The following is a 25,407-nucleotide window of genomic DNA, read 5'->3' as shown; positions in this document are numbered from 1 at the left end:
AATTTCAGTTCGCTCACTATCAAAACCAATTGTATTTTCTAGGTAAGAAACCTGCTGCATTAATTACAAGGAAGAAGGTTATAGCATACATCCTTACAAATTCTACCATGGAATTTTCAGCTGATTTGAAAAACCATTCCTGCATTTAAATCAAAATTATTTCAAGTCTCATTGCATTATTTTCATCTATTTCCCAACTAAAAATTGAAGGGTACCATGCTATTTCTTTTCAGCCATTATAACCACAGGGACACTCCAAACCCACAAAATTCCCCAGGCATTCAGGCAAGCAGGTTAGACTAGCCTTGTTGATGGTTTTTTGATGATTGGATCATTTAATCATGGGTTAATGTTTTAATGCTGGTTTTTAACATTTGTATGTTGGCCAGAATCACTGTTGTGAGAAGGGCAGACATAACAAACTATCTAAATGAATAAACTAAAAGAGCCCACACTTTCAATTTTAACCAATGGTCCTTGGATGTTGATTCCACCCATCCATCCCCTCCCATTTTAAATGGGAGGAAAGACATATGGGAACAAAACTCTGCAGCACAAAAGAGGAAATCATTTAAATGAATACAAAAGAATGGACTGATCAGTTCCTGGAAAGGACACACAAGGCCTGAACATTTTTTTCTTTTGCCTATCAGGAAATGTAGAAGCATAGAAGGTTCCACAAAAACCTCTTGTTCAAGGTAGCAATGCTTCCTCACTGTAGCACAACCACGAAGAATAATTATGCATTGGATGACATTAGTGTTGTTCTCCTAAATTAAAAACTTTTTTTTTTCAACTTTTACAAACATTTATAACTAGGGAAAAATAATGGAACAAAAAACCCTTAAGGACGCAGTTTAAGAAACGGGCATGAATTAATAAAAGCAACCCTTTCTTCAAATATATATTCTGAGAGTACAATTAAATAATTACCTCTACAGAATCCATTAATCCTTGCAAGAGTAGCTTCTGATGAGGAAAATCTCCATCCCCCACTGGAAAGTAACCCAGCGTTTGAATAGCTCTTTCTTTCATCTTAAAAATACCATGAAGGGAGGAGGAGGAAGAGTGAGAAAGAGAGATATTTTAAAATCTGCTAGATTAAAATGAGCAAAATAAAACACTTCCCCATCAGAAAAACATCCAGATGAACATAAATTAATACCAAGATTAACATCAAATCAACAATCAAGAAGTAAACAATACCCCAGTCAAAGAACAGCCAAACCAGCTAACAGTAAACAACCTAACTTAAAAGAACCCACCAAGACTACTCCACCAACACAGTAAGCCACTAGAACAGGGGTGTCATACTGGCAGCCCTTGGTCCAGATGCGTCGTACGTAGGTCACGCCCACCCCAGCTCAGCGAATGGGAAAAACATTGTGAAACATCATGTGATGGCAACGTGATGCCACGAGTTTGACACCCGAGCACTAGAATATAAGTGAGAGCAAACCCCATTCCTTTCCCGCACTGATGATATTACCTAGTTTGGGCTGGGAAATGCCTACAAGTAAAGAATGAATCTCAAAGATCTTTTAATCACAGGAAAATTGTAACCATGTTGTAAAACATTACCTTATTACTTTCTTTGCCAGAGGGAATTCTGGCCAGTAAACTTTCAACAAGATGGAGTTTTGTAAAACCACTGCCTTCATTGGGGATGGGCAAAGGCGCATTCCTGCCAATTTCCCCGAGTGCTGTACATGCAGCTATTGCTAGAAGTGGTGATGTACTATCCAAAAAAGTACCTAGTAAAAAATAGAAAGATTACTTGGTGTTTTTCCCTTTAAAATCCAGCAGGTTGTACCCCAAAGGAACAGCCTTTAAGATGGTCTTAGTCCATAAGTGGCTAATGCAGGACTTGAACTCATGGTCTCTGTTTCTAGCCTGATGCCTTTTTCAGGCCAAACTTAAAACAATTAATAATTTTTGCATTCATCTGAACACCTGCCTCAGGTGGGAGAAATATATTTTTCAAAGAAAATGAATACTTGCAGAAATTCCCAGCATTTATAACATTTGTATCAACAAAAAATAAGAGTTTTGCATCACGCAGAGCAACATATCCGAGTACAGTTCAAGATTATGACCTATAACATCTCAAAGATACTTTATTCTAATATGCATAATCCTAGTTCATTTTAATTTTTTATTCAGTCACACTACATTTTATCTCACCTTTCATTATCATTTGATAGCATCTTCAGTGCTAATTAAATAGCAGCCCTTTAAGTGCCTTTTTTTGCCAGAGGCTCATGCTCAGATAATACAAATCTATTTTTTAATGCCAAGTACATTAATTGCAACTAGTTAAATCTGTTTGTAATGAGTTGTGAATCAAATACGGACTCGAATCAAATACGGAATTAAGCAATGAAAATAAGATGAGTTTGAGATTACTATTATGTTATATAAGTTTTATGATAAAGATTTCAAGTAAGAGATAGGTAAAGCAGCACAGTGGTCCAAAAGTAATTTAATTTTTCAAAACTACCATGAACAAAATGGGCCAAGAATACAGGGAAAGTGCAAATGTGCAGACTGACCTATAGTTTCTGTTGTTGATTTGATTAGCTGGTCTTGTTCTGGTGCTACAATGGTATTTCGGTCTTCTATACCATGTAGTTCTACTATTTTCATTTTTCTTTTTGATAAATACCGTCCTACTGTGAATCCCAGAGCCAATAATGACCCATGTTGCATTTCCAGATTCTGTAGTGAAAAGAATTGACAATAAAAAAACAAGTTAACAATTCATTTTATACACACACACACACACACACACACACACACAGAGAGAGAGAGAGAGAGAGAACATTTTGAACAGCCTTCTTATATTTAAATAGTGTGAGTGTTAATAGCCTAAAAATTAAAATAGTATGTCTGTGCATATTGATCTTTAACTGATTATTTTCCCTCTATTTATAAACAGTGGATGCTATATAGCAGGGGTGTCAAACTCAAGGCCCATGGGCCAAATCTGGCCCACAGGCTGCTTACATCTGGCCTGTGGGGCTTTCCTTGAAACAGTGAAGGACCGGCCCGCAGTGCCTGTCAGCAAAAACGGAGCTCAGGAGGGCCATCCACGGCCCTCCTAGGCTCTGTTTTCTGCTGTGACGGCCTCCTGCAACCCTTTGCCAGTGAAAATGGAGCCCAGGGGGCCCTGCAGGAGTCCCCCCCGAGCTCCAGTTTTGCTGGCCATAAGTGACATCAAGCTGGCCATGCCCACCCTGGCTACACCCACTCCAGCTGCCCGAGGTCAAACACAACCCTGATGTGGCCCTTAATGAAATCGAGTGTGACATGTCTACTATATAGCTTCTCAGAAAAATCAGTCCTTTCATTCTTATAAAGGTGAAATTATTTTTCTAAGCTATTGTGAAATCTGTCAGGATTCCGGCAGTTACCCCAATTAAATCATGAGTCTCGAGCCAAATTTCAAAAACTAAACAGGATTTATTTGGTAGTTAACATGTCGGCCCTGCCTGGGTGTAGCCGACTTTGAGACAGATAATTCACTGTCACCCTTGACCCTGGTTTTCCCCCACCGCTCTGGGTGTATTATAATTCATATTCTCCAATGACACACATCCATAGCCAAGAGTCATCCATCATGTTTTCCAGTTAGATTTTTGCATGGCAGAAACTTCAGTCACCTAGTTACTATCTCTGAAAAACTATGGAATGCAGTTTCGATTTCCAAGCTGCCGCACTTTCAAACCCCTTCCTCCCCCACTTCTGTTGACAACTCTAAAACGGCCATATAAATGTTTTGACAAAATATATGCCCTAATTAAAAGCAAATATTTTCCCTCAGACAAAGACTTTCCTTTATATACAAATGTATTTGAACTGAATCAGTCATTTAATTAACCAATTTTAGTTATAACTAATTGGGCTCTTACTCCCAGTTTTCTGATATTCATAAAAAAACTCCTTACTCTTAATTTAGTTCAATATTTCTTAAATAGAAAAGGGCATTTAAGATACATAATAATACTATTATACTTTCATTCATAAAAGTGGTGTGAGGTAAAAACAAAAATATTACATGATTGTCCTTTGCTGTTTTTATCAGGTGCTGAACAGATGTTTTGAATTCATTTTCTGACATGGTCGAAAGTACAACTGAATAAAATAGAGCAGCCAGTTCCCGCATTTCTTCCTTATTAGTATTCATAAGATTCTGAAAACAAGATAAAGGAATACAATATGTTAAAAATAGATAATGCCCTATCAGCCTTTGTATAATAAATATATTGATCCAATTAACCCCATTTTTTCTGTCGGGAATGGCTAAAGAGCATCTTTTCCAAAGAATATTTAACTGAAGAGGAAGGAGAACAATGATACTTAGAATTCTGCACCAGTCTTGCTTTTCAACATGATTAGCAATAGCAACTAAATAGAGCGCTTTACAGCCCTCTCTAAGCAGTTTACAGAGTCAGCATATTTTCCCCAATAATCTGAATCCTCATTTTACTGACCTCAGAAAGATGGAAGGCTGAGTCAACCTTGAGCCAGGCAGAATCGAACTCCTGGCTATAAGTAGCATTCTAACCACTGTGTCACCGCAGCTTTTTGCATTATTTGCCTCATTGAATTTTACAAGCATTACTATGTGCAATGCAATAAAACTAAAGACTAGGACCAGGAACTCAAATATTCACTACAAACCCACAGTCTATTATGCCATAAGCTATTTTCCTTCACTGAATTTTTCTTTAAACTCTTATTGTAAAGATATCCCTATGACTTATTTATAGAGGCCTATATAATTCACTGAGAAGCATTATATTTAAAAGTATGTGGATAATAATGATGTCATATTGGCTTCCAGGAACTCACTTTTAACAGATCAGGAGCTATTGAGAAACATACTTTTAATCCTATCGCAATCATTCCTTTCTTGGGTATTGGGGTGTGGGGGGTGGGGGTGGAAATCTGTTCTACTGGAATGAAGTGTAAAATTTTGGAATAAAATCATCTTTTTCTTTAGCATACCTTTATCCAATCCATCTTGTCTATAAATCGTGCAGCTAGCTTTTCAGGATAGACTGAAACAACTTCCAGCAAACAGTACATGACTGGCAAACCTATATTTTTAAAAAAGTTCTCAAATTATTAAAATGAACAAAATATGAACAGAAACTATTGTATTCAAAGTAAACGAATTTGCTAATGAAATCACCACAAAATATTAAACTTGCTAAATGAAATCACCATGCATACAAATATGAATCATTATCTTTGTAATAGGCATGCCAAAATTATTCAAAACAAATATTTACATTCACTTTACTTTGTAACTTAATACTATTTCAGATATATTTTGCACTGAGAAATTGCATTTACCTCATAGCTGGTGAAATGCAGACAATAATATGTTACCTTGCAAAACTGTTTCTGGAATAAAAATCCAGCTTGCACAGTTACGCTGACCCTTGTTGCACTAAAAGTATACTTGTAAAAACATACCTAAATTGATGAGTGGAGACTTTATTTGCAACAAGAAATGCTACACATGTTACAACTAAGGCTAGCAATATAACTTAAAAAATCCTCTATCTTACTAAAAGGCTGAATTGGCCAAAGCTTCAATAGGTGTTAAGAGGTCAGTATTTATGGGATCACGTATTGAGGGGGTGTATTTCCTTTATTCTTTTCTGATGTTGAGTTTCTTTTGCTATTTCTTACTATTTTTCCCTCATTCTGAATAATGTTGAAAAGGAATTGCTTAATTGGTTTGTGTGGATGGATGTCAAAAATTTTCTGACCAAAGAATCCTGTATCAAAAAGTGTAATCTCATCAGGAAACTTGAGAATTCAAATATGGGATGAAGACATTCAAAAATTAAATCCAGGATTCTCTACTAAATATCTTAACAATATTCAATATGTTAATATTGGAATATATACTTGAACCATACTGAGCTACACAGATAATCCTCAACTTACCAACATTTGTTTAGTGACCATTCAAAATTACAACAGCATTAAAAAAGTGACTTATGACCAGTTCTTGCACTTACAACCAAATTTAGGTTCCTGGCAACTGGCATATACTGTATTTACAGTGACTGCAGATTCCCAGGGTCTTACCACGTGGGTTCTGCAGAATCCCTTACCCTTACCTTACCATCTGGGTTCTGAGGAGCAAAGTCAATGGGAGAAGCTGGATTAAATGAATAACATGTGATTCATTTAACAACTGCATTGATTTGTGTAACAATAGTGGCAAAAAAGCTCATAAAATCAGGCACGACTCACTTAACAACCGCCTTGCTTAGCAATAGAAATTCTGATCCAATTGTAAATCGTAAGTTGAGGATTTAGCTGTACAGCATATGTTGACCCACACAGCAATCAGCTGAAACATCATGCATGCATAGTATTTTATTAATAAATGTTATGACATAGAGATGCAACAAAAACTTGTGTGCTATTGTGGAATTTCAAGGCCACAACATATTCTATGTTACTAACATTTTAGATGCACTAGCAAATCATTCCTGAAAAAAGAAAAAAAAAAGCTACCGTAGCCAATCCAAGCTCATCTCATCATTCATCACACACACTTCAGTTCAGGCAACAAGAATGAAACACATTCCAAGACTAAGAAGCACGCCTATCTAAAGAGCCCACAACATCTCAAAGTCAAATTTATTTTGATTTTGAGATTGGCTGTTTTATAATAAATCTCTTGAGGTTGCTTGAAAGCTGTTCGGTTGTAATTTAATGGCTTACAAAAATTAAAAAAAAAAAAAACTGGAAAAAGGCCGGTTTGGATCTCTTTTTTTTCCCCAACCTTAAAATGAGACATAAACCTAAATGCAACTCAAAACTTAAATAATAAGATAGGAACCCACACTGTCAGTGACTCACCCACGCAGAACCCAAAAGCAGGGAAGATGGAAGAATGAGTGGCGCAGCTGCCAAAATCTCGCGATACTGGAAGTGATGCCACTTCCGGTGTCGCTGTGATAAGAGGAAGTGATAGTAAGACAGGGATGGGGAAAGCCTAGAATGCTGGAGTCAATGAAAGACATGCCAAAGAGTAGAAATAGAAATATATAGCAGGGAATGCAAGATTAGAAAACCTGTGTGATATTTTTTTTCCAGTTATTTATAGCAAATTAACTTCTGAAAATTAGTTAGCCGCTTCCCTTATAGTTTTTCATTCCTCTCCACACTCCCCGGTCAAAAGATGAAATTGTTATCTAAGTATCTTGAATTAGTATACAGTTTGGGTAATGAAAAAGATCAGTTAAACACAAGGCAAGGTAGAATTTTGATGGCAATGACCTAAAATTTAAGGCATCTATTTTTAAAAGGACTGGGAGAAAAACAAAGTTTAGGTCTAATAATGATTATGCCACTTGATGTCTGCACAGAATCTCTGTATAGGCAGGTAGTAAGGTAATTGGGAAAGTACCTTAGTTTTTATGCCTGGTTTGAGGATGGACAGATCTGACTAGCTAATGAGAACAGAATTCTAAACCAGCTAAAGCTTAGTTTATTTCTCATGCAGGATGGTCAGTTTGCCAAAAATTACACTGCCATTTTTTTCCCTTCTTTACTGGCCAAGGGCTACAGTGAGAGGGTCTACCACTCAATTTATATTCCAGTTAGGCCCCCGTAATATTTTTTTTTAAAAAAAAGTAATAAAATAACCTTTGTCAAAATTATATAATTTTCAACACAATGGGCTTGCCAAAAATATACTCACTGAACATGTAACTATATTTTTAGTTCTAAAACTGGAACCACTGGAGCTTCAAAGTATCAGCCTGATATCCCAACTGGAGTTTCTTGTTTTTCTTTTGAAGATGTTTCACTTCTTATCAAAGAAGCTTCTTCAGCTCTGACAGGATAGTGGAGAATGGAATCCTGTCAGAGCTGAAGAAGCTTCTTGGATGAGAAGCGAAACATCTTCAAAGAAAAAACAAGAAAGTCCAGTTGCCTCCTGAAAAAGCACAACAAAAAAGGACCTGGATGACTGAGAATCTCTACAGACTATCAGCCTGATAAAGACAGGTTGCTTTGGCCTAATTTATTGCATTAAAATGGACCTTACATTTCTAGGAAGTGAATCTGCTCACGCTAACTAAATGACCAGCAACGGATGCTGAATTCATCTTTTGAAGCAGCTTTATTACTCATTCACAGTAAAGGCAGTAAAACATTTTTTTAAGCTTTGTGACCTGTGTGTTTCTCACCTCCAACTCCAGAGAGCAACTGCTGAAGGAGACTTATATAGATCTGTACAGGATTGCTTTCACCACCTTTTGAGGATGAGGATGTTATAACATTCCCAGAGAGGAGGTTTCTTATATAACGGCCAATGGCTGGAGCATGATCTTGCATATCAGCTAAGCTCTGAGAAGTAGGCACCACACCAGCACTGTGAGCAAGACACATCCGGAGATACAGCACTATCTGAGCAAAACAGAAAAACAAATATAAAGGTTCACCAATCTTCCCTTACAGAATAAAACAACTGGGTTTTTTTTCAGCCATCAATCACAGTACAATAATCGCATCTCTTCTGATCCTGTTGATTTAAAATGTCCAAAGGATGTTGTGGTCTCATTCATTACTAGAGTCTGTTATGACAAATCAACCAAATTATCCCAATGTTCAAAAGTTAAGGAAGTTAAGGCTAACAGTAACTTGCCTACAAACATGTCATATACTAAACTAGGGGTGTCAAACTTGATTTCATTCAGGGTTGTGTTTGACCTCGGGGTGGAGTGGGTGTGGCCAGGGTGGGCGTGGCCAGCTCAACATCACTCATGTTGGGGGCACCTGAGGTGGCCCGAGCGCTCTGACAGAGAAAACGGGCTCCCAAGCTCTGTTTTTGGCTATAATAACGTCCTGCAACTCTCTGCAACAAAAAAAGGAGCTTGGGAGGGCTGCCTGCAGCCTTAGCAAGGTCCATTTTCACTGGCAGGGGTACCGTGGGCTTTTCCTTTGCTGTTTTCAAGGCGCCCCATGGGCCACACTTATGTGCCCCGCAGGCCAGGTCCGGCCCCTGGTCCTTGAATTTGACACCCCTGTTCTAAACTAAGCTTCTGCCACACTATATCCTGGGTACCTAAATTTGATACCCTATGCCAAACCTATTTCTAAATCTACAATAAAACAGTAGTCGGTATGCTGCAAAATAAACTACCTCAAAAAAAAAAATCATTTCCATGAATCCTTTTGGACTTTATAACCCTATTTAGAATAAAAGTAATAGATATTTCACTCCCCATATGGCTTGAAAAACAACAAAGATCAAACAGAACATCTAGGGGGTTTAGGAAATTATCTCTCTCTCTCTCTCTCTCTCTCTCTCTCTCACTCACACACACACACACCAAGTTTGTTTTCCACCAAATGCGTGGGTTTTTTTTAGCAATAGCACTTAGACTTATATACTGCTTCATACTGCTTTACAACCCTCTCGGTAAAGAATCAGAAGTTTATAGAGTCAGTATATTGTCCCCAACAATCTGGGTCCTCTTTTTATTGATCTTGTAAGGATGGAAGGCTGAGTCAACCTCAAGCCAGTGAGAATCAAACAGCTGTCAGTCAGCAGAATTTGCCTGCAATACTATATTCTAACCACTGCGCCACCAGGGCTCCAGTTTGGAGTCTGCCAGCTATTTTCAAAAAGTGCACATAACTTACTGTTAAAATTACAAATATGCATTATTCTGCTTGAAGCTACTGATGCAAAACCTGGCCTAGAGTGCAGAAGAAAATCTATTAAAGAGATGACTGAAGAGTTGAACTTTGTTGTCTCATTAATTTCTTTGGGAATATATTAACTCTATTAGCAAGTCTTTTTTAGTGAAAGAATTTTAAAATTCTTAAACTAAATGGATCATGCCTGATATTACATATATACTACAATTTCACAAGGGAAAAGAACAAAGCATATATAGATATTGGGTGAAGAAAGTTCCTTAATATCAACTTTCTACTCATTTTTTAAGAAATGTCTAAGGAAAAGGCAACATTTTTTTCTTCATGACCTCAATTTTAAATTTATTTATTTATTAGGCATTGGAAGAATGCAGAGGGCGTGGCTGATAATGTCCAGGGGTTTCAGTTTTGCTTTGTAGTCATTTTAAAAATACTTTCACGGGGGTACCTTCCAAAAGATGTTGACTTCAGGTGACTGCACAGATTTAGCTCCTGCAATTTTCTTGTTAAGATTTTCAAAAGTGGTTTACCAATGCCTTCCTAGTGCTGGGCAAAGAATGACTGGCCCAGGGACTGGCTTCGTGCCTAAGGCAGGACTGTAACTCATGGTTTCTACCCTGGAGGCTTAATCACTACATCAAATTGGTTCTCCTAAAATATATCAGTGTATTAAATTTACTTTTTTGTGTGCTTATTGTGTAAAAGAAAAAAATGTCCCATTTTCTCACTGAATATCAGGAACAACTTGCAGAGGGGCTGGAAAAATGGGGAAAGTAAAATCATTCAGCAAAAAGTAGAATAGGAACCATACAAGTACATAAAAATTTATATAGCAATAATTATATCAGGAAAGTCACTAAAGTCTTGAGTAAAAAGATTCTCTGCTGGCTGACAGAAGTACTAGCAATTTCCTCATCTGTTGAAAGAAAGCTTTGTGTAAAAAAGGTGTGTTACTACCAAAAGCTGTCTCCTCACTCACAACCCACCAAACCTCCCAATAAAACCTCTGATGTAGATCTTAAATTTCAAATATGTGCTAGTGTAAAATACACTATTTCAAGATGACACAATATATATATATATATATATATATAGAAGAGAATTTTGCTATTAACAAACAGGGCTTTCCCTAATTTGTAACTGAGATGCATACCTCTCCAAAAGTAGCTGGGTTGAAAGGCATTACTGTTGTTCCAGTCATGTATTTAGCAGGAGTTTTCATTCGGTGGGAGGCCTAAAATAAAGTATTCATGTATTTAACAGAACATGGTGCTTATTCCTCAAATGTTTTGCAATTCATACAAATTACTCGATTTTACAACAATTAGTCCTATGCCTTTATAGGTAGTCCTTGCTTAATGACTGCCTTGGACAGTAACCAAGTAATTTTGAGACCAATGCCTGCATTTATGATTTTTGCAAGTCTGCAAAGGAAAGGAAAGCTGAAGTAAGATCATAAAAATAATCATGGTCGTGATTTTTTTGACTTAGAGACCTCTTAAAAGTTTCAACTGTAGTCACTAAACAAGGAAAATACGTGATTCAATTCATGCTCTCAATAGGGAACAGGGTTGGGAGTTGAACAGTGTGTACCATAGTATAATGCAGAGTTTTAAGCTGAAGTCCTGTACCTTCTCTTGAATATACTGGACCATTTCTGGGAATGAAGGCATCTGTTTATCAGCACTTTCCTTTTCATTTTTACCAGGAAATGTTCTCAGAGCACGTTGTGCTTCTCCGTGTACCTCTTCCCGCCTTTCAGAAATTAAAATAAAACATTTTCAAATATGCACAAATAGACTTTTTTCTCCATCAACCTCCCAAAATAACTCAGCAGAAAAACATTGATTAATATGTCAGTTCATATTAATGCAAGGGCTGTGTTTATATTCTGCATTTGATTTCCAAAGGGTAATTCAGAATGTAGAACCTGCCTACAACTCTTTAAAGTAGCTGCATCCTCTCCTGGAATCACACATAATTCAAAGAGGGAAGACAAGGGTTTCTAGGAAAAGACATAGCTACTTTTACATTGGGCTCCCTTGCACTCCAAAATGCATCGCTTGAAATGTTTTCCACAGGATTGCACTACCCTAAGAACCAATTATTTAGCATTACATGCACAAACAAGAAACAGCCAGGATCCGCTTTCCATTGTCTTCTTATTGAGACACTGGATAACAATAAACTAATCTTTGATTCAGTAGACTCTTATCATCTTAATAGAGACATTAAATAAATCACCTGTGACTTAAAGTTGATTTTACTTAGAATTGACTTTTTTTTAAAAAAACTCATAAACGTAAGCTACTTTGGAAAATGCAAAAATGAAAATTAATTCTGATTTATTCATTATCCCAGCTGCAATAAAGAGGAAGACATTTTTAGCAGATACATAATTTAAATTCCATTATATTATATATGAACTGGGACATTGCACTTTTCATCCTTTTTTTTTATTTTGCCAAATCCTTATAGAAAAGATCTCTTAGCTGTCCAAAGTCGTCCAATTGTTGATGCAAGGTGAGGTTTAGAATTTAAAAATTTGGACAAAGAATAAATCAGATATTATTATGCCTGGTAATCTTCAGCAATGTGTTGCTAAATTAAATAAATAGTTTACCTGATCTAGCAAAGCTTTCTATATTCCACAATACAGCCAAATACAGTATTAATTCATTTTCTACTTATTGGTTGGATATCACTGCTTTGCTTCTAATTTTTTTGCCACCTTTCTAAACCACTCATATAACTCTGAACACCATTTATTACACAACAATCTGATAAAAATTGTTTCCATAATTTTACAATTTCCACAGGTTTAGAGTGGTCAGTACCTTTATGTTTTTGGCCTACAGTATTATATATTATTAAATAATAAAACTCAAATAAATAAATAAAAAACATTTTACAGAACCAGTAAAATGGATATCAATTGAAGTAATAGTTTAAAAGAATCAAAATAAAAATTATCGGTCCCTATTTAAGATAAGGGGACGTGGTGGCTCAGTGGCTTAAGACGCTGAACTCGTTGATCAGAAAGGTCGGCAGTTTGGCAGTTCGAATCCCTAGCACCATGTAATGGAGTGAGCTCCCGTTACTTGTCCCAGCTTTTGCCAACCTAGCAGTTGTACTTGCATGTAAAAATGCAAGGAGAAAAATAGAAACCACTTTGGTGGGAAGGTAACAGTGTTCCGTGAACCTTCTGCATTTCGTCATGCCAGCCACACGACCATGGAGACGACTTTGGACATTGCTGGCTCTTCGGCTTTGTAACAGAGATAAGCACTATCCCCTAGAGCCGGAAACAACTAGCGAGGGAAACCTTTACCTTTTATTTAAGATGCTGTTATATAACATTAGCATTTTATATCCAGTCTATAATGTAATATTAAACGTACGGATCTCCTGCAGCTAGAAGTAACAAGTATCTTGACGGAATGTGATCGGAAGGAAACACTGTGCTGGCAAATTTTACAGCTACTTGGCGGACTTGAACTTGAGGCTAAAACAAAAAAGTCAGAAAGATGAAGAAATAATCAGAAACAAACTCTTTACCAAATCAGGCACTTACATACAATATTCAAAATACTGTATGCACTAAAAGTAAAAAGGCAGGTACAAAAAGTTTTCCTTTATAACATGCTTAATATCATTATGATTTTTTAAAAATTTTTCCTGAACCTCCTTCAGTGACTTAGGCATTAATTATGTATTGTTATTAAACAAAATAATATGAAAAAAAAATCTCTTTGTAAATAAAGAATAGATCTCTGCTCATGCATAGTTCATCTGTCAGAGAACAGATCATTTAAGATTCTTTCTCAGGAATCAACATTCCTCAAAGCTTGAAATAGCAAAAATAATTATTTTTACTGCTCCCTTGGTGCAGCAAGAGCAAGCACAATCAAGTCAGTAATTATAGGCATGATGCAACAAAATGGGAACAAAATATAGCATATTATGTCGGCCATAAAATGTTCAGGTTTCGAGGATATAATTGAAGGGTTAAAAAAATGTGCCTATGCTTGCTTCATATATGTAGTTCTAAAAATAGTCTTTAACAAAATATTGCATAGATTAAATATTGCCTATATACAGTCAGCTGGCATTATTTGTGGTTCCACTTACTCAGTTTTGCTTACATTTTTCAAGGTCATATAATATGCAATTTTTAAAGTGGAAGTTCCATAATAAAAAATATATCGTCCATATATACATATGATAGACTAATTTTAGGTAGCATGATTCCTTCTTAATGCACTGGACCATAATCCCCAAAATTCTTTGCTGAAATTTTTATATTGCCTTAAAATTCTAAAAAATATAAACCAACACATCTGAAAGGTAACATCAGGGATGAGCAATATTTTGGGAGGAACTAGATAGATTTGCCTTCTTTAAGTAACATTGTAGGCCCAATCATTTTGCAAAGGAATTATCGGTCTTGGCTATCATGAGATCAACTAGTCACAGGAATTTGAGACATCCTCTACTTTTCTTGTGTTTGCGTCTATTATAAAGAAATATTGAAGATCAAAAAAAACATTCAAACTGATATTCAGAGAGGCAGGCACAATTTGAAGATACTCTCTATATGTATGTATGCATGCATGCATGCATGTACTGTATTGTATTGCATTTAGGCATGCATTTATGTAAATCATGAAGAAACAGTGAATGGAGATCAGGCCAGTGGTGGGATTCAAACTTTTTACTAATGGTTCTGTGGGCGTGGCTTGTGGGCGTGGCAGGGGATACCCTGACACGCCCACCAAGGATACTGTAAAATCTCCAGTCAGAGGTGGTATTTGCCAGTTCTCTGAACTACTCAAAATTTCCACTACCAGTTCTCCAGAACTGGTCAGAACCTGCTGAATACCACCTCTGGACCAGGCCCAAGAGAGAGGGAGAAATAAATTTTTATTCTCCTAACTGCATACCATAAATTAATATAACCATTCTTATGTACAAGCGATTAAGGGGAAACTAAACCCAGGTTTTCACACTCCTTTCATATCCTGGTGACTCACCTTGATTAGGTTAGAGGCTACAAGTGCCTCCATGAGAGTACGAGGTGCTCCTTCTAAACTGGTATATGCACCAACCATCATGGACAGAGCTTCCTGAATAGCGAGTCTGGTATCAGGGTCTTCCTGAAATGATATCTGAGTGTTAACATCTAATAAGTATCCCACAAATAAGAAAAAACAAACTCTAGATAAACTAATTGTTTGGTAAAATAAAAATAAAATCACCAACCTTAGCTAGAGCTTCAAAAAATTGTTGGACCAGTGCAAGATCCTTGGTAAACAGTTGAGGTATTCGGCTGGAAAAAAAGTATTTTTAAAAGGACTTTATTTGAAACGAAGTAGGAATTTCAGTTAACATACTAACTAGACATGTTCTCAGTGTTTAGAATAGAATAGAATAGAATAGAATAGAATAGAATAGAATAGAATAGAATAGAATAGAATAGAATAGAATAGAATAGAATAGAATAGAATACATAGTTGGAAGGGACTTTGGAGGTCTTCTAGTCCAACCCCCTGCCTAGGCAGAAACCCTATATCACTTCAGACAAATTGTTATCCAACAACTTTTTTAAAACTTCCAGTGTTGGCACAGCTTCTGGAGGAAAGTTGTTCCACTGATTAATTGTTCTGTCAGGAAATTTCTCCTTAGTTCTAAGTTGCTTCTCTCCTTGATTAGTTTCCACCCATTGCTTCTTGTCCTGCCCGTTTCCCATATACTAGTTAGTTCGTTTGAACTGCCAAATTGCAGGTTAACAGGCAGTCAGCAAAAGTAGCCTGCAGTACTGCACTCTAACCACTGCACCACCACAGCTCACAAATATTCGATAATTAATAACATATGATTTTGGTTATCTCTCCAAGATCAGCCAAATGAATAATTACTGTGAAGATTTCTACTTTTCCCAATACTGAGCAAAAACAGTTTTTAAAAAGAATATAATGAGCTCAATTTTGACAGCCCCTTTTAAGGACAGATTTTATATTTGGAATTCTTTAGCATGATGTTGCTGTCTTTACTCCATTTAAATTTAAATATGTAACATTTAAGCAATGTAGACAAGAATCCTTTTTTTCCAATTTGATTCCTTCTTTTCTTAAAAATAGCATTCACCTTAGCATATAAACTCCAGAACTGTCAAAAGATAGCATCTGACCCACACTTTACACTAAGACAACCTGCTTGCTTGCTGACAGAGTAACAATTGCTTTAAAACAATCAACTGACATCTCAACAGTCTAAATGCAATTTTGTTACCTGGAAAGTTTTCCAACAGCAGAATAGGCCATTGAAAGCAGTTTGGGATCCTTCAATTATTAAAGAAAAAAAGAAACAGAAAACAACCGTGAAATAAGCAAAGAGCCATAAAAGGGACAACATACGTTCATGTTTACCCTGACAATTATGTATTTCTGTTGTTTGATCTATACTCATCTTAAAATATATATTTGCAGATACAAAACATTCTAAAAACTGAATAATCTGTTTATTACCGTTAAATTATGCTCTGCATATGTAACAAAAATAATTGTATCACATAGCACTAAAACTACTTCTGTCAAAGAAGAGAGTGGGAAGTGCAAAACTGATATGAAGACAGACATTATGCCAGTGCTTTAGAGAAATAATTGGAAGTGTAGATTTGAGCACAAGTGCAAATATAATCTGGAAAACCAACAATTCTGATGTGCCTAAAATAAATTTTACATGAATACACTTTATATTCAATGTTATAACAATGTACATGTAGGTCAACCCTTTGAAATACTGAGTATTATATTGGTACATATAATGAGCAAGGCAAAAAAATACAATACTGTTTCCTAGCTAGACATATGCCAATTATCTTCTTAACTTGATTTTACTGCCTAAGTGCCAACTTGTCTCCAGCATATTTCAAGAGACACAGCTTGGAGGTTTTACATCTATTAGCTCATTAACCAATGCCTCCTGGATAGGAACTGAAGAACATTACATCCAAATATACCTTGGATTTTCTATGACAAGATATCCTCTGCCAATATATAATAGGGAAAAAAGTTATCCTTGCAACAGAATACTCTATGAATTCCACTCATAGACACTAAATATGTGCTACAGCTATAAGGATTCTCAATATTACAAATAAGTTTTTAGCTGTTCAATAGACAACCCTTCAATCATTTTGTAATCTCTTTCTAACAAGAAATTAAAGTATTGAACAATGAAAGAATTCAAGCCACAAAGAGTCATAAGAAGGAAATGTCAACACATCTTGGTCAGTCTCAAATTTATTAATGGAGAAAACCAGAGTGGTCAGCACCAAGCATTGGATAAAAGTCAATGCTTTTTGGTGGAAAGAAACAATAAAACATTATTGGGATTGGAAAATCACCAATCAATCTAGGAGTGGAAGAAATATACTGACATAAAACTACTTTCCTCAATCTGCTCAAGGGAACAAGCCGGGAAGCCATGGTTTTACACAAACAAGAAGCTTTAATTATGACCAGAGTTTATCAGTGTGTTTTTCCACATGCACCAACAAAAGAATGGAACAGAATTCCAACAGATATAGATAAAGATATACCAAGGGAATATCTTGCTTGATTAAATCAGCATTCAATAATCCAAATACAATAATTGCATTTTAAACCTCATTGGTTTTGTTATAACCAGCTATACTAATACTACCACAGAGATTAGTCCTTTACAAAAAAAAACCAACTGTAAATAATAAGAACATTTAATATTCTAAGTTCCACAAATAAGTAAGATTCTTTACAAGGCTCCCTTTGAACTCACCTCTTTATATTCATTTATCAGTTTTGTCAGTCCATTCAAAAGCATCGGGCCTAATGGTTTTATCTTGCTGTCAGGGCAACTAAAATTCACATGAAAATAGCAATGATTTAACAAGTGAACAGCCTTAATAATAAGAGTTGTCTTTTACATGTAAGAAAATTCTTTTCAAAGGATGCTTCTGTATCAGGAGTGGAAAATTAATGTGGCCAAAGGACCATATGAGAAACTTGGACTATTGTGGAAGGCTGCCATCACCACCCCACCCCTGTCACTGCCCCACCCGCCACTGACACCACTCCGTCGTTGATGCCACCTTGATGTTGCGGGCCAGACAGGGGCAGCCAAAGGGACGAATGTGGTCTGAAGCCATAAAAATGCCCAGGTCCACTCTGTGTGGCAATGTTCTTCTTTTGGCAGATAATGAAAACCGTTTTGCAGAAAACTCACCATCTCCCAGTCTCTTAAGGTCTACATGCCTTAACAACTACACCAAGTAGGACAGGACTAAACTGTTATTAAAATTATAACAATGCATTTTTCTTGAGATACATCACTAAACTTTATGTTGTATTCACATTAAATTATTTAACCTTCATTTCAATTGTATATATGTTATAGCAGAGCTAGTTTGGTGCAGTGGTTAAGACATCCAGCTAGAACCTGGGAAATAGTGAGTTCTAGTCCCACCATAGGCACCAAGCTAGCTGGGTGACTTTGAGCCAGTTACTTTCTTCCCAGCCACAGTAAGGAGACAATGGCAAACCACATCTTTAAAAAAACTTGTCAAGAAAAAAAGTCATGACATGAAAATACTTACATTACACAAATATGATGCACAAATTGAAGAGACAGAGTTCTCAGTTTAGCATTGGCATTGGCACCAAACAGCCCATCATAAACCACCTTAAAAAAATAAAACGAATGAAAAAAATTTCAGGAGAAATATTATTTCAAACGATTTTCCAAGTCTCGTGGGAATAATGCCCAAAATCTTCTGCATGTCAAATAAGTTTGATCAAATTAAATTTATTTTATTTTGTTTTTAAAAATTAAATATTTTTTTAAAAGATAAATGACATCCTGAAGATACAAGTAGTCCTTGCTTAGCTATCACAATGGGACAGTTGTTAAGCACCATGGTTTTCTGAGTGGGAAAAAAAAATCACATGATTGCGACAGGGTTATAATGGTAATCCTTTATTTGGTCATTAAGCAAATCAATTTAGGACCTTAATTCTATGTTCTTCCTTAACTCTGCTTGTCACAAGCTATGGGGACGCATGCAAATGGCTATCATGTGACTGTAGGATAAATGAGGATTGGTAGTAAAGATGGAATGCTGGGTGGGGGTGTTGCATGTAATTTCCAACATTGCTGCATAAAACAGTTGATAAGCAAGGACCATCTGTGAGCCATGAACTTAAGAATACTTAACTCCTCATGTAGGGCAATGGGTTACATGTAGTTTGTTAAGTACTAAATTCACTAAAAATACAGTAATGAGACAGATAAAAAAAAAACCTAGTACCTGAATATTTGCAGGAAACATTTCTGCAGCTTGCCTGGAGCGCAAAAGATGTGGGACAATCTTTAACTTCACCCGAGTACTGACAGGATCACGTTTCAGTTCTGGTTTCAGAACAGCTCCCTGTTATAAACACACAAATGAATATTTTGAAACAAAAAGTGATTAGAAAAAAACTTAAATCACTCCAGGAAAGCAATCACAATGCACACATTAAATCTTTATTATGGTCATTGACCAGAGTAACAATGAACATATAACTACAACGTTTCAAAGCACTGGAACTTTATAAGTTACAAAAAAGAAAGAAAGAAAAAGTACTGAGATTACTACAGATATAACTTAGTGTACTCCAGAGGTTCCCAAATGTTCTTGGTTCACGCTGGCTTTAGTGTCTTTTTCATGGTATCCCTAGCAGTTCCCAAACTGCACCATGGAACCAAGGAGAGAGTTGGGACAGCTCCAGTTATTAGGCAGTAAAATGTGCCATTGTATCCCCGTGGGTGTACCCAGTGGTGCCCTAGTTTGAGAACTACAGGTATAGTCAAAGAAAGCCAAGATCTATTCCCAACATGACGAGACAATTATCCAAGATGAGACATCATATATCCAGGTTATCCTACGCTTTGAATTTGCTCTGCAAATGATGCTTGGAAGTGTGAAGAAAGCATTTACCTGAAATGCCTTAAACCAGATGCATCTATTTCAAGGGTTAGAATGATAGACAATTCTCATTATTTGTAGAGGTTCTGATCCAGCACAAAACTGAAGAACAAAACCTGAAATAATGAGATGAGTTTGCTTTTATGGGAACTGGAGGATAAGGTTCCAAAGCCTATAGACATTGTCTTCCTCCCAGAGCTATCACCTGCACACTATATCTGGATTCATTTTTCGTTTTCATTGTTCATTTATAAAAGATCTGAGCTTGTCCAGCTGCAAGACCCCAAGCATCTTCTTTGCAACAGCTAGTTTCAGTGATTAATGGAGGGAACTACCTTCTTTTAATATATAGGGCTTTTAGGACTCTTCTGCTTTGCATGGTTATTCAATAACCTTACTGCATTCTCTGGACATTACTTAGCAGATGATTTGTACCTGGCTCTAATCACTACAAACAGTCTGAAGGCAGCACTAATATCTATTGGTGTAATAGGATCGCATTCAGCTCTCTGGAGGAAATAGTAATAACCAACAGGGTGATTGAGAGACAAGCATAAGCTCTCTGTGGCAGAACTAGCGTTCCCCTGCAGTATTAAGATCCCCTCCACCAAGACTGTGAACAAGTTGCACTGAGTCTGAATCAGCAATATGAGACAAGCAGACCATCACCAACTGAATACGTCACTCAAGGCCAGCTTCCATGACAAACCATATACAGTAGGGGTGTCAAACTCAAGGTCCGTGGGCTGGATCCGGCCTTCAGGGTGCTTAGATCTGGCCCGTGGGGTTGCCCTGAAAACAATGAAGGACCAGCCCACAGTGCCTCTGCCAGTGAAAATGGAGCCTGGGATGGCAGTGCGCGGCCCTCACGAGCTCTGTTTTCACTGGCAGAGTGCTAGCAAAATAAACTACTAGTAAAAGTGGCATTTGATCACATAAGTGACATCAAGCTTGCCATGCCCACACTGGCCATGTCCCCACCACCACCACCACCGCCAAGGTCAAACACAACCCTGATGCAGCCTGCAATGAAATTGAGTTTGACCCCCCGATATACAGCCTTACAACTTGGCTAACCTCGTGGGAGGTCCTCTGCAACCGAGCTGCATTGCAGAGATACATGCACAGGTGAACTAACTCCTAAAAACAAGCACAGTGGCATCTTGGTACTCAACTGCTTTGAAACTCATCCAATTTGGTTTTCAACCCATTTTGACATGAAAATTCTGTCCCGATACTCATTGTTTGTTTGCTACTCAACGCACAAGCTAAAATTTGTCAGTGCCGGCCGCCTTGCAACTCACTACATTATTCCTTATGGGAAAAATCTGTTTGGTACTCATCACGCCTCCCTGGAACAAATTAACAGTGAGTACCAAGGCACCACTCTCACAAAAAAGGAGCAAACACAGATGAAAAATTTTAAGCATGACTGATAAAAAGGGCTGCCTATAATATTTCAATTTTGCAGTATATGATACAGAGTAGTATTGATACAGAGTAAATATCTCGATGCATTTTAGAGCCAGTGGGCACATTTAAGAATCTTAAAGAAAGGTGGATGTCTAGCAATTATGTTGTCAGGATAGGTATAGCCTTTTCCACTGTAGCACCCAGGCCGTAAAACTTTCTTTAATACGTTCTTTAATTTAAAAAAAACCACACACCTCATACGATTGTTTTCTTCTATTGGATTTTAGTTTGGAGTCAAATTTTGTCTTTCTGCTTTAAGGATTTAACAACTTTATCCTTAGTTGTTTTATTTTAAGATGTAGGTTGTCCTCAACTTATGTTTGGTTGCTTAACAACTGTTCAAAGTCATGATAGTCCTCAGGGGGATGAGGGGGGGGTAGGACTTATGACCACGATTCAAAGTTCTAATGGTGAAGGACCTCTCCTCTGACCCCTAGTCCTATGTTTACACTTTGGCCACTCAGCAACCAGTTTGAATTTATGACTGTTTGCAACCATTAAAAAGGTAGTAAAATGACTACTTTATGACTATCACAATTTACAACTGTAAAAGGGAGGATCCATTACAGTCATAAATCAAGGACTACCTATACCCAATTGTCCGGGATAAGGAACAGCAGCTCTTTTTTTTCTAGAAAGCATTTTTCTTCCTTTACTTCTAGGTTAATGAAAGAGTAGGAAAAATGTGAATGTAAATAACTCTTTAAATGATATTCTCTACAACAGCAAATAATCCATATTACACAATATGTAATACCAAATGAATACACAAAGCGCAAAAAAACCCAACAGAAAATAAGAAGGAACACAGATTTGGGTAAGCAATTCTTACCTCCTTAGTTTTTAGTGGTATATCCCCAAGGTAAACTTTGTACAGCTTGTTGATGATGACTGGGTTATTCCAGTCAATTAAACTACGGGAGGAAGGGAAAGAGGGAGAAGAAATTTACTAAAAATCAAATTGATTGACAACATTCTTTTTTTTTCCTTCCATATTTTCTCTTTTCAGTAATTGAGCTGCCCAAATGAAAACTTTACTGGTTCTCAGATTCTCAATCATCCAGGATATGATTGTCCTAAAGGTGCTTTTCCAAAAGGCAAGTGGACTTTCTTGTTTTTTTCCTTGAAAATGTTTCCTTGAAAACTAAAGAAGCTTCTTGGTTGAGAAGCGAAATGTTTTCAAGTAAAAGAAAAAAGAAAATCCACTTGCCTTTTGGAAAAGCACCTTTGGGACTCATTTGGCCACTTGCTTCTTGCGACCATCAGCTGCCTCATTACCCTAGCCCTGCCTCTCGTATCTGCACCCCCACATACCACTAGGGTACCAGCTGGGAACTGATTTCACACTACCTTCTTTTGTGCCAGTGCAAAAGAAGGATCTGGCTAAAATTATGGCATGCAACGGAGGTTTTCTTTCACATGCATGCCTTATTTTCACAAAATAAGACCCTGGATGGAGTACAAAGGGAAGCCCTGGCTGGCATGTGAATGGAACCCCTGGCTGAAACGTAATCAGAAGTCGTGGCTGGCACATTAATGGAAGTCCTGCTCAGAGCATGAGAGAAGCCCTGGTTGAACTGGTGCAAAAGAAGGCGATGTGAAAGAAGGCTCCACTGGTACAATACTGGCATGCATTCCAGGAGATATTATGGTGGGTGGTGGGTGGGCAGGACTAGGCAGCAGGAGCCACTGGCAGCAGGTGACAGGCAGACTTGCCAAAAAAGTGGTCGTAAATGCAGGTGGGGACCAAATGTTGTTCATGTGACTGTAGGGATATTGCAATGGAAAGAAGTTCATGGACCAGTCACAAACTCCTTCATTCAGCACTGACATAACTTCAGTTGCTAAATGAATGGACACTAAGCGAGGACTACCTGTACTGGAATTAGCAATAAGTGCTGTTCATTTGCCTCTCTTGAAAATAATATGTGCTTGGATCTCGGAATTAACTTTTTAAAAAATATCTGTACCTTACAATGCTTTTGTTCCCATCTTTACAATCTATTTTTATTTGAATAGCCATACTAGGGAACACTTCTATACTCTGACAAGTCACCAATAGTTACCAGGAACTTCCTAGCATATATCTTCAATAATTTCATAAAATATTAACTATGAAGACATTTAGATATACTGTAAATAAATTAATACACTACCTGTTTAGAAAACCACCTTTAAAATTATGACATACCCAATTCTGAAACCCTACAATATGATTAAGTAAAATCACTACACTACTTAGCTTTGATTCACATAAACAGAGAAATTGTTAAAGATTGATTAATGTTCATGTAAACACTGGTCTTTTAAAGACTCCCCAAACTACTAGAAGCTAAGTGTCCATATGCATAAAATTTGTCTACCCTTATTGAGGTGTTATAAGCTGAACTTACTGTATTTAGGAGCAATGAAGCCATGGACTCAGTTTCATTTTGGAGCTTCTTATAATGAATGAAATCTGAACAGGAACCTCATTCTGCAGATAGCTTAACATCCTTAAAATTCTCCCCAAAACGAGGAATCTTATCCAATCAAATTTTTCAATCATTGGGATTGTGTAATAAGCTAAATATGCTTCAAATCCCTGATCATAAAAGCTTTGGCAGGCTCTTTATTAGAAAATACAGCACTGAAAACTACCCTAATGATAATAATTACCTGCTGAAAAGCAGGTATCTATCAAACCTCAGGAGATACACTATTACCATTCACACCAATATATGGATGCCAATATATCTAGAATAAATGAAGTGCTACTACCATTGTGGTCAAATGTAGAGATGTCTACGTCCTATCAACTGCAATTTCAAAAATGTGCCATTGTGATAAACAAATTAATTTTGCATTAAATGAAACCAGCCTTATTTTTAAAATTCATAATAAGCCATCACTTTTGTTTTTAAACATCTATATTGTAACCCATTACCTTTGCTTGCTTTTGAGTTCAAGATCTGCTGCAGTGGCTACACTGTGGCGTGTATCACTAGAGGCAATAACCAAATGTATGACAGCTTCAAGCTCAGGCACCTGCTCAGCTTCAATGAACTTTACAATGCCCAATTTACACTGCCCAACAAAGCAGACAAAAATAAAAATAGTTCAGTACAATCTCATACTTCGTCTACAAAAAGTATACTTTTATTATAATTACAGAGTGATGGAACTGGATAGAGACAGATAGAGAGATAACAAAAGGCTTTGTCTTAAAGCAGAGATGAGGAAATTATGAGGCTAAATACATTGCAGAAGGAGAATTCCCAACAATACCAATAAGTCTAAGCAATTGTGAGCCATTATGGGAATTCTGGTCCAACCACTTGTGGTGGGTCAGAAGTTTTTAGTCATTTAAAGGGAAAGGGAAAGATTTCCTCTGTCTGCATGGAATACTATTACCTTCCCACCGAAGTGGTTTAGGATGTTTAAAACAATATTCTCCAAAATACATCTCATCCCCATAAAAATATGCTGTTTATCATATGGATTACATTATTCAGAATTTTGGAATGGAGAAACATCATATGCTGATGCTATTTAATTTTACTGCTTTTTAAAAAGTTTTTTGTTTTATATTCTGCATTTTATTTCCGTTAACAATCCGTGAAAGACGGAATATAATTTCATCAAATTAGACTACACATGAGAACATCTGGAGACAAATAAAAGTTCACAAGGTAAGTTAATATGCATTATGTTTGGCAGCTTATTATAATTAAGCTACTTCTACCCCTTACCCATTGGGCTATAATTATTTGGCTTTTACCTGTTCCAGCTGCTCAGGTGTCCATGGACTGTCTCCAATTACCCGCTTGGCTGCATAAAAGCTCATTCCCGGAGGAGGCTGAGGGATCCCAGATCCTCCAGAACTACTTGATGAAGAGGAACCCTGGCCCACTGGCACACTCTGGCGACTCTGGGATTCATTTAATACATATCTAGAAGAGGAGGGGAGGAAAGTTTACAAAATCCTCTATTAGAAATGGTGAGTGAATGCATCAGTCTGTGAGCTTTGCAGAACTTAAATTATGTCAGTCTGAAAACCAGTCTGAGTTATGGAAACAAAAATTTGAACTTGAAAAAGCAGGATATAAAAATAAGAGATCATTATTTTTTGTCACATTAAAAAATACTATTTTATCAATTTTGGAGGTATTCTGGAGGCCCTATTCAAAGCTGTCAGGAACCATATACGCTCTGAGGCCTTGACATTATTCATTTCTAAAATTAAA

The 25,407-nt window shown here is 36.8% G+C and overlaps 1 protein-coding gene across 4 annotated transcripts in view; it reads right to left on the bottom strand.

The window, feature by feature from the left end:
• The window catches only part of ECPAS (Ecm29 proteasome adaptor and scaffold), a 68,362-nt gene that overhangs the window by 29,189 nt on the left and 13,766 nt on the right, over positions 1 to 25,407 (bottom strand). For 2 of the 4 annotated variants that reach the window (XM_087926526.1, XM_087926524.1), the window contains exons 6-24: positions 24,942 to 25,113; positions 24,108 to 24,247; positions 22,014 to 22,095; positions 19,049 to 19,168; positions 18,338 to 18,423; positions 17,521 to 17,599; positions 15,994 to 16,043; positions 14,965 to 15,031; positions 14,736 to 14,858; positions 13,104 to 13,207; positions 11,334 to 11,457; positions 10,856 to 10,936; positions 8,226 to 8,445; positions 6,892 to 6,984; positions 5,011 to 5,102; positions 4,058 to 4,192; positions 2,553 to 2,718; positions 1,582 to 1,754; positions 934 to 1,035 (exon numbers count right to left, since the gene is read on the bottom strand). In XM_087926526.1, the coding sequence (XP_087782652.1) occupies positions 934 to 1,035; positions 1,582 to 1,754; positions 2,553 to 2,718; positions 4,058 to 4,192; positions 5,011 to 5,102; positions 6,892 to 6,984; positions 8,226 to 8,445; positions 10,856 to 10,936; positions 11,334 to 11,457; positions 13,104 to 13,207; positions 14,736 to 14,858; positions 14,965 to 15,031; positions 15,994 to 16,043; positions 17,521 to 17,599; positions 18,338 to 18,423; positions 19,049 to 19,168; positions 22,014 to 22,095; positions 24,108 to 24,247; positions 24,942 to 25,113 (2,209 nt within the window). The remainder of the gene's footprint in view (positions 1 to 933; positions 1,036 to 1,581; positions 1,755 to 2,552; positions 2,719 to 4,057; positions 4,193 to 5,010; positions 5,103 to 6,891; positions 6,985 to 8,225; positions 8,446 to 10,855; positions 10,937 to 11,333; positions 11,458 to 13,103; positions 13,208 to 14,735; positions 14,859 to 14,964; positions 15,032 to 15,993; positions 16,044 to 17,520; positions 17,600 to 18,337; positions 18,424 to 19,048; positions 19,169 to 22,013; positions 22,096 to 24,107; positions 24,248 to 24,941; positions 25,114 to 25,407) is intronic. The other 2 variants (XM_087926527.1, XM_087926525.1) reach the window with 1 other exon arrangement.

The sequence above is a fragment of the Pseudonaja textilis genome, chromosome 2 (assembly GCF_049901715.1).
Source record: "Pseudonaja textilis isolate UNSWEBS1 chromosome 2, rPseTex1.2, whole genome shotgun sequence".
Classification (NCBI taxonomy): domain Eukaryota; kingdom Metazoa; phylum Chordata; class Lepidosauria; order Squamata; family Elapidae; genus Pseudonaja; species Pseudonaja textilis.
This window is presented reverse-complemented; position numbering and strand designations above follow the sequence as displayed.